The following is a 10,065-nucleotide window of genomic DNA, read 5'->3' on the forward strand; positions in this document are numbered from 1 at the left end:
TGTCGGGGGTTTAAGTGGAGAGAAAATGTTTTGAGAATGATGTACAAATGCGCTTTACACAATTGATGTGTGTATGGATTGTGATAACAGTTGTACGAGCCCCTAATAAAATGTTAAAACAAACAAACAAACAAAAAACACTGTTTCCTTGAAGAGGCACCGTCCTGAATGGAGGGCTGCCGGAGCATGCGTACTTACTTACTCCTTGCTTTGAGGGGAACTGACGCCGCCGGCAAGGGCTGACTCCCACCAGTGCCTGGACCCCCAAACCTGCCCAAGGGATGCGCCTCCAAATCAGGGTCTGCCAATAGTTCTTCTTGGCCCTTCAGCCCCCCCTGCGCCCAGTGTCAGAGGCCTGCAAATCCAACACAGCCTTTCTGGACCTTGGTCAAAGCGTCAGTAGGCGATGTTCTTTAAAGTTTTAATTACGTCGAAATGGTTCTTTTGAGATGAGCAAACGCCAAAGGGGTGGGGGGTGGGGATCAGCAAAGCGGGTGTGGGGAGTGGGGTGGGGTAGTCTCAAATGATCCACAGTAGGGCTGCTCTACCGTCATCCCCTGGTGCCCCGGGAGCGAGGACAGACCCTCCCGGTTAGAACCACTGTGCCGGCCAAGCCGAGCTCAACAGAAACCACTGCTAAATGCCTTCCATACTTTTTGAGAGTCCATCAAAGGTTGCGCGGACCGGGAGTTCTAAGGGCGCACTGTTCCCTTTCACAGCCTGCAGTGCCCTGCTCCGACACTTGAAGAAAGTGGCCCATGCTTTTCATCTTCCCCTTTCAGAGTGTAAACATTGTTTGGAGTGAAAAGAGCTGAAGGAGCGCTCACTTTCCCTTGGAAATTTATTTTTAAATAAGAGAGGGAGAAAATCCTTTTTTGGACTAATACTAATAATACAGGTCAAAGTGTCAGGCAATATACAATTAGATGGAAAACAAAAAAAGGTCCCCCCTCTTTTTCCCACAGTACAATGGCATTGGAATATAAATTACCGATGAAGATGAAATAATACTTCAAAGCACACGGGGCAGGGCAGGGCAGTGTTTACAAAGTATTTTCTATGGCAGGATGAGACATTAGAGACGATGGTAACCCATGCACTGGGGGGGTGTTGCTGAATAGTCTCAAACTAGCATGAGGTAGGATTTTAAGTCCTCGTAGCCCGTGACCCCACGATATGCTTTGTTTCACAAGGGCAGCTGCAGTTATCAACAGATGTTTCAGCAATAAATAATTGGTATCATCTCGGAAAAGACCCATCTACCTGGGGAGAGGGTGTAATAACCCAAACACTGCCCGCCTATTACAGCCACATTAATCTCCCATCTCTCCAGGTGGCCTGGGGAGCGTGCTGCAGGTGTTTTTTCTGGGAGCGAGCGGACAAACTCTCTCAAGTCAGCAAGCTTTGTGTGGAGTGTAAAGAGGTTGGCCCCTGCCATAAATTTCTGTCTGTGGCCACACACCAAAGGGAAAAGGGCTGGGGGGGGGGGTGGAGTGGGGCGGGGTGGGGTGGGATGGGTTGGGGAGGGGAGGGAGGAGGGGGACGAGGGAGAGAGGAAATAGAGGAGGCAGCGGAGATAGAAAGTAAAACACGAAGCATATAAATTTTTCTTAATTAAGTTCATCTTCAGAGATGAAAATATGAGGATAAATGGCCTTCATTTACAAGATGACAGAAACCCAATTGCTTATGACTTGCCTTTAAGACTGATAGGCTATTTGGGTACCGTAACTAGCTTACAGACAAAATGCCTGCCCTCCAATTGTAGTGCTTAGCTTTAAAATGGAGAGGAAACATTTTATGGGAAGGATTGGTCTCAAGGTTAAAAAGAAATTGAGGAAAAGTTTCCACTTCCACGTAAGAAAGAAGCACTGAGAGAATTAAAAAGACAACACAGTGACCTCTATTTATTATGTCCTAATGGAGTGCCACGGTGAGCTGGTGGGTAAAAGGTGACCCCAACTTCGGTGGCATTTAGACAGAAAAGAAGAGCAAAGCTCATCATCAACCCTGCACGGTGCTCACTCTGGCCGCTTCGAACAGCCGATATATTCAAGTAGTGCCGCACTGAGGAGCCTGTCTCATATCCGGAGCTCAAGACCCCGTAGTTACAAAACAGCGGTTTAGCAATTGGGCACTCGGGGTCTGCGGCAGCAGGAACGCAGACCCAAAGTCTTTGGGAGCGGTGGTTGCTTAATTGATAGCTTGCTAGGTGAGCTAAGCCAAACGAGTCTCCAGTGGGCCCAGAGCTCCCTGATTAAATATACGGAGAAGGCCTAACAGAGTCATTCTTAGAGCTGCCATGAAGTGATCTTGTGGATTTGCATAGACCAAGAACCCAAACCCAAACCAACCAAACCACCGCCCATCATGGAGTGGATTCCAGCGGTGAGCCACACTACAGAACAGGGTACAGTCACCCCACTGGCTTTCCATGACTACAAAGACTGCCACATCTTTCTCCCGTGAGGCGACCGATGGAAGTACACCATTGACCTTTTGCTTGGCCACGTAGCACTTTAACCATTGTGCCACCAAGGCTTCACAAATCCTCTGTGGCTCTACTTCCCCAATAGGAAACCTCTGTGCGATAGAGAAGAATAGGGGGAGGAATAGCAGAGTCTGAACACAGACTCACTACTATAAGCAGCTTGTCTCCCAGCTGAGTTCCCAAGTGCAGTTTAAAAGGCAGGGAGGGAGGGGAAACAATGAGGAGCCGATTCCAAGGGCTCCAGTAGAAAGCAAGTGTTTTGAGAATGACGAGGGAAATAAATGTACAAATGAGCCTGACAGAATGGATGGATGGATGGATTGTGATAAATGTTGTATGTGCCCCCAATAAAATGATTTTTAAAAATAAATAAAGGGCAGCCCTTGAATGGATTTATTTAAACAAAACAAAACAAAAAAAGCATTGTCTTTGTGTTTGGGGGTGATGTCATTACCAGCTTTGAATAGGAGGGGGGCAGGGGCGGGGGGAGGGTGAGGGTGTCTGGTGGCTCCTGAATGGAGCTAGAGGCGCGGCACTTTGTTACAGGGTATGGATACCTGCAGCACATTCTCCCAGCCTGTGGTCAAAACGCAGAGACGTTTTCTCACGGTTTCTCAGAGGGGGAGATCGGGGCCCACTCCCTCTGTGAAGCTCTTCGGCTTCCACCTTGCACCTTGGTAAACTTCCTCTCGGCCGCGCACAGCTGAGTCCCACCAGGTTCTCCGAGCCAAGACATTGGCTCCGTGGGGGTGACTTCAGTCTAAATAATAGTTTTCTGAATTAAAGGCAAAGGAAAACAACATTCACTGCCATCGGGTCGATGCCGCCTCAGAGCCACCCTACAGGACAGGGTAGAACGGCCCCTGTGGGGTTCTGAGCTCACTGTGTACAGGGGTAGAAAGCCTGTCTTTCTCCTGCAGAGCCGCTGGTCCTTTAGAATTGATGGACCTTGAGGAGGTTCCCAGCTCAATGCATAACCTCTATGCCACCGGGATGCCCTCTGAATTGGTGAGAGAAAATTCTTTTCTAGCAATTTCTCCCACAAAGTGTCTTCTTCTACAATCTTCATTCTGAATTTTCCTCATCCTACTTCAAAACCCCTTTATGCTCCACTTGCATCTTTTCACAGGGATGTTTCAAATTCCTACTGGCCCCTTCTCCTCCACTTCCCTGTGTTGTCTTTGAGCAGGGCTGCTCAGACAGGAGCATCAACCAGAGTAACTAACCCACAGGGGTTCTCCAATGCAGAGGGCGCCGCGGTGGTGTTGGGACCTCGCCTGGAGAACCACTGCCATACAGTTGCGTTTGTCCAATCATACGTAGCCTCTACCTACATTTAATTATTAACTAGCGACAATGCAATAACATGGAGAATTCGGTGCCTCCGTCACACACACACGTGTCAGGTGCTCAATAACCATATGTGGCTACCACCTTGTGCAGCCCTTTCCCATCCTCAATACAGTTTCTACTGGGCAGAGTCACTAGCCCGCTTTAAACACAGCCGAGGGCTTCTCTCTGTGCTTCCAGGTTCTTCCTTTGGGATTGCTGAGGGACACTGCGGTCAGAGGAGGGAGCTGTGAGTCACAGCTCCACTGGGTACTGGCCTGTTCCCTGGGCAGACTAATCTCCCTGCACCTTAATTTCCTCAAATGTAAAATAGGGGTGATAATGCTACTAACCACTGTGGGGTTCTTGGGAGACCGTCATGAGCTGATAGGTGTGAAAGTACTTTGGAAATGCCAGTGATGTACAAGTTATAGCTATTTTCGTATTTCACTTCTCCACTACTGCTAAGCATGCTTATTGAAAGCCCAGCTTTACCATCACATTCTTTCCAGTATTCCCTTTCCTTCCCCCACCATCCTGTCTGCTTACATCTGTTTTGTAGTTTGGGGAAGTAGGGGCTTATGGTTTCTACTAAATCTCTAAAGATGTTGCAAAGGGTGCATAGAACCAGGGTTCTTTCTCTCACGATTGCTCCAGTCAGCAAAGAAGGTGTTTCTACATTAATTCTGGGTTGACCATGTAAACAGATGCACTGGGCTGTGATCCACAAGGTCAACAGTTTGAAACCATGAGCCACTCCTCGGGAGAAAGACAGGGCTTTCTACTCCCACAAAGAGGATGCTCACAGAGACCGTTCTCCCCTATCCTATAGGGTCATATAAGTTGGCATTGATTAGATGGCAGTGAGCTTGGCTTTGGAGTCATTGATTCTAATGTCTGGCCTCCAGACAAATGTATTTTCCTGTGAGGGGTAAAAAAACAGAAAAAGCTAGTAGACCTTCTTCCTTGACAGTCCTCTGAGAGAAGGTGTGTGAAAAATCATGTTACCAAAAAGGGAAGTAGCATATCTCATAGCATCCCCAGAGCCCGAGCCTGGCTTTTGAAGCTCCCACCTGTGTCCTTGTGCTTTCATTGACTGAGTTCAGGAATCAACTCGGCTTTGACTTAGGAGATCAAAGGAAGGCATAGGACCTCAGTCAGACTCTGGATAGGACACTCTTGCTGTCCCTTCACTCACTTAAAGAGTTAAATCATATTGACAGAACAGCAGTGACTTTTTATATTTAAGTTGCCTAACTTTCTAGAAAACAACTTTTCAGAATGAAACCTCTCTGAGGTATAGTGAACTCAGAACGATGGGCAGCAAACCAAGAACTCACTGCCATCGAGTCGCTGTGGCCTCAGCGGGACCCTGGAGGGCAGGGTAGAACTGCCCTGTGGGCTTCCAAGGGTGCCCATCTTTACAAGAGTGGAACACCTCATCTCTTTCCCATGACCTTGTGGTTAGCAGACCAACAGAGAAAATGCAGTTTGGTTCCAGACCACCCAAATCCAGAAAGCGAGTCACGTCGTTGTGTTTTGTTTGGACCCAGTGCAAATACGCATTAGGCTTTTGTGATCCTGTCATCTGGGAGGTGTGTCATGGCCTTCTGAGAAAGTTTTACATATGATTGGGAATTGCCAAAATGTGACGCCGAGTCACGGAGGGAGATCTGATGATTCAAAAACACCCCGGCAGATTTGCTTGCCGCAGGATTGCCACCAACCTTCCGTTTGTAAGAGAAATCGGTATCTGCGAGTTGCAGGGAAGCCAAGCATAATAAAACAAGGTGTACCCCTTTGGTTCTGGCCCACCGAGAGAGAATGCCCGGGTCTTTCCAGATGACGGGTTTCCATGAGCCCCCGGGCCACGCTGCTTCACTTTCATTGGGTTCGCTTGTTCGACAGAAGGGCTTGGTGTTGGAGCAGGCAATGCCTATCTAATAGCTATCTCCCCCACATTAGTCAATCTGGCAGAGCTGACCATAAGGGAAAGGGGCTATCTTGTTCTTGAAAGAAATCTAATCTATGAGACCACTTAGGGTCTAAATGCCTCGCTTGGGGGGGTCGAGGGAGTGACGGGTGGGGTGGCTCTTCCTACCAGTAACTGCTGCAGCCAGCCGCCAATCAGGTCCTGCAGGTTTGCTTTGTCCTCTGGGCCCACGGCTTGTTTGTACTGCCACTTTTCAGGCACGAAGGGCCACTTCATTTCCTTTGCCTCCTGGATCAGGGTCCTTAACTCGCTGGGGAGTGAAGCTGCAAAGGTCAAAGTTCAAAGAAAAGGCTGTTGAGCTACTAATGCTATGATGAAGTACTCAGCTGCCAAAAAAAAAAAAATTGCTCCTACCTTTTGCCGGCTGGGTAAGCTGTTGGTTTAGACTCAAAGACAATGGTGAGAAGCTATCTGTCAGGAGTGGCCCTTGTCTACTCTGCCCTACAGGAAAATTGGGGTAGTCAGGCATTAAGAAACGTTTTTAGCAGGAAGGAAAGCACTTCCCTGACTATCTCTGCATGAAGAATCAGAGAGTGGGGTGAGGAAATATTATTTTCCCTGTAAAATGAGAAAGGGGCCAGGATGGAATGGCATTTGAAGCTTCTGGCAGCTGGATAATGCAGCGTCCATTTGTGCGGCCCTTTTGTGGCTTCTTCAAGACTTCACCTGATCTTGTACTTTCACTGTGGACCACACTCAACAGAGGAAATGAATATCAAAAGGCATCAATTAGCTTTTAAGTGGTACCTGTGAGTCACGGAGATGCCCATGCTTTATACTGATAGAGTCAGCCCATTAGTGGGCAATACACCTGTTTATACAGGCCCCTGGTCCCCTATCCAAATTTCATCCACATTAACGTTTTGGGGACTGAAATTTTTCTTCAGTTTGGAACCCAAACCAGACTGACTTGATGCAAAACTAATTGTAATCTTGTTTATACTTCGAAATACTAATAATAATATTGTTGTTTTAAAAGTGTAGGTAACACAACGTTGGCCAATTCAAACATTCACATGTATTTAACTCAGTGGGCTCAATCATAGTCTTCATCTTGTGCCACCATCACCACTATCCTTAGAAAATGCTCCCTCTCCATAAACCCAAACTTAATATTTCTTAAACAATTCCCCTCGTTCCTCCTACCTCCTGCTCCTGGTAATTACACTAAGCTTTAATCTGCATAAATGAAGCGGCTTCATGGAAACATTCTATTAACTTCCAATTCCATTTTTCATGAGTTTTTTGAAACCACCTCTTAATGCGTTTTGTGTATTTATTTATTTTGTATATAAGGAAAGGCCTTATATAATGGATAATTGTATATTAAGAAAGCATCCCAACCTACATCAAGTCCATAAGTCAGAGATTAGTCCATAAATCCGATACCAGCCCATGCACCTGGCATACCACTTAGCAAAATTTCAGGCAATTTCCCAAGAAAGGGTGGGTGAAACATAAACCTTATATCCTAATTAATCCATATTCATTTAATTAATCTAGTCAATTAGAGGTTTAATTGGATATAACATATAGACTGAAAATATTTTCCTCCTCAGAACTGAAGACATGTGTTTATTTTTAGCACCTAGTATTAGGACAATTATATACTTGTCATTTTTATGATTGACGTATTTTATTTATTTATTTTTCTTTCAGGATTGAATTTTAAAACATTTTCTCCAACAGTTTTAAAGCCACAGAACTCATATAACATATAATTCAATAGTTCAATCACATCAGGAAAAGTTGTACAATCTCAGGACTTTATATATGCCAACATATTGCCTACTTGCCAACATGGGTTTGAATGAGTAATCAGAGCTTAGTATCATTGTTTATCTATGAAGGCCTTCATTTTTCTTTCATCTTTAATATTTTTGCTCAGTAAATAATTTTTCCCCAAAACCACTGTATTGGGAACTCTTACCAACATCATACCATTCCATAGTTCAATCACATCAAGCAGTATTGTACAATTGCTACCCCAATTAGTTTCAACACATTTCTTCCTTCTCGAACCCTTTAATATCAGCTCCCCTTTATCCCCACCCTGCCACCGTACCCCCCTCCCCAGGAACCCTAATTCTACTTTTTGTCTCTGTAGATTCATCAGTTCTGGGTTTCAAATACTGAAAGAAAAAAACCCAGAAAAAACATAACAAAAATAAAAAACAATGACAAAATATAAACCCTCATATGAAAAAAAAAAGTATTGAAAACCAGATCAGACCCAAAATGTTTCAGAGGGGGGAATCTGGTGTCAAGGATTTAACCATTCAAGTCAGCTTTATCATTTTAATCTTTTATAGCTCTCTCTGTAATACTTTCTGTTTATCCCTCAGTTATGGGTAGAGGGAAGTCACCGGAGGGTTACTTCCTGTGTAGATCTCGCAAACTCATCTTGGACTCTCAGTGTCATCCAGCGCCTTCTGCAAACCAGAATCTCACAATTTAAGCTCCCATACTATTCCCTCCTTCAGTTTTGGATTATATAATTTCCATATGATTGTCCTTTTTTTAAACATAAAATCAAATGTTACTCTACTATAGATAGGAACAGGCTCAAGCCTAGGAACAATTGTGAGGATGTCGCAGAACTGGGCGGTGTGATGTTCTGTTGTGCATAAGGTCACTGTAGGTCAGACCCGACCCAATGGCTCCTACACCCAGAAAGAGACTCGGAGCCCTGCTACGTGCCACGGCCGGAAGGATCCACGAGCACAATGTGCTCAGTCAAACATCGTCTGCTTAGCTTACTTAATGGGCTGGCAATACTGCAGCAAAAAGGCTAAGGAGTGTGGTTGTAGCTGATGCCTCAGTTTTCGCTCAAACGTGAATGTAACACATGGCACATAGACCCAGTCAACTGCCTAACAGTTGAGATGTGTTGAAACCCAGATGACGCCCAGGGTTTTGATGCAGGGATTTTGTCCCGTGGTTTGAATCTCCCAACTGCTGCACCAGGGAAAAGACGTGGTAATCTGCCCGCATACGTTTTCAGTCTAGGAGGAAGCCCGGTGAGGCAGTTCTACACTGTTCTGTCAAGTCACTATGAGTTGGAGGGGCTCGCTGGCACACGACAACAAATGTGTTTGTGACTACTAGCTGTATCAATCTCTATGTACGTGCTTCATAGGCATCTCAGACACTAATTGTGTGTCTCCACCCCCTCCCCATATTCTCTTTGTGATGACCTTTGTCGGCACCTTTTTTTCTAACTCTGTTTCTACCTGTATTATTGATAGTGGCCAAAGGCACTACCACCCACTGAGTCATCCCAATCAGAAACAAACTCAAAAGCAATTCATTTAAAAACTCTGTTCACTCTCATGCCCTGAATCTAAGTGGTTATCAAATCCAGTGGATGCCGGACCCCATGTCCTCCTCTTCTGTCTCGGTTGAATTCCTTTTTTGCTTGAATTTTTTTTTTTTTTAATTCCTCCTTCAAATTCCTTTTCGTGAAACATACGATGACGGGCCGGGCCACTGCTCTGCATACAATTCTTAGCCGTTTTTCACATGCTGCTCTTGTTTTCAGGATTACCTTTCCCTCAGTCTTTTTGGAATTGAGTCAAGGTTCACTGACTTCAACGTTCAACACAAATCCTGTTGGATCTTGAAATCTGCTAAGACCTCATAGTGGTTATGCCATATCCCCAAAGTTATGGATAGGCCTTTCTTTTGAAATTTATCCCATTGCTATGTGGTTGCAATGACCTCTCACTGGACTCTGAGAACCATGTCTTAACCTCTTCCCTAAACCACATCATCATCATTAAAAGACAGATCCGCCTCCTGACAGCATGGGATATGCCAAATAAAAGAAAAGAGATATGACAGAGGTAGCAAGAGACCAAAAGAAGAGAATGAAGAAAATCTCACATTGTCACGTTCCATGATAAGTTTTGTAGCCTTACCAACAACCACTGGCTAGATGTAATGAAGTCCGGCTCAACAAGGTGGGGGATAGTAGATCGGCCAGGCCAATAAGTGATCTAGATTGATTACTGCGGAAGGCATACAAGTATCACACTGACACCATGGCCTCTTTAGCAACCTGGAACTACTGAACACTAACTGCAATGTGTCAGCTTCCTGCCAAGGGGCGCAGAGCCACAGGGCTGGGAACTACCTGCCACATTCTGTTGGAAAGTCTGGTCCGCTAGCCGCTTGTATTAGTCTAGGTACTTTAGAGAAACAAATCCACAGCAACTCACGTATAAGAGAGAGTTTTATGCAAAGAAAATGT

General features: G+C 45.4%; 1 protein-coding gene across 1 annotated transcript in view; it reads right to left on the reverse strand.

The window, feature by feature from the left end:
* ALPK1 (alpha kinase 1) overlaps positions 1–10,065 on the reverse strand; it is an 88,450-nt gene that overhangs the window by 74,608 nt on the left and 3,777 nt on the right. The window contains exon 2 of the mRNA XM_013004866.2: positions 5,922–6,076. Coding sequence (XP_012860320.1) covers positions 5,922–6,076 — 155 coding nt within the window. The remainder of the gene's footprint in view (positions 1–5,921; positions 6,077–10,065) is intronic.

Source organism: Echinops telfairi, unplaced genomic scaffold (assembly GCF_000313985.2).
Source record: "Echinops telfairi isolate 266 unplaced genomic scaffold, ASM31398v2 ScPeMD7_7468;HRSCAF=8506_0, whole genome shotgun sequence".
NCBI lineage: Eukaryota > Metazoa > Chordata > Mammalia > Afrosoricida > Tenrecidae > Echinops > Echinops telfairi.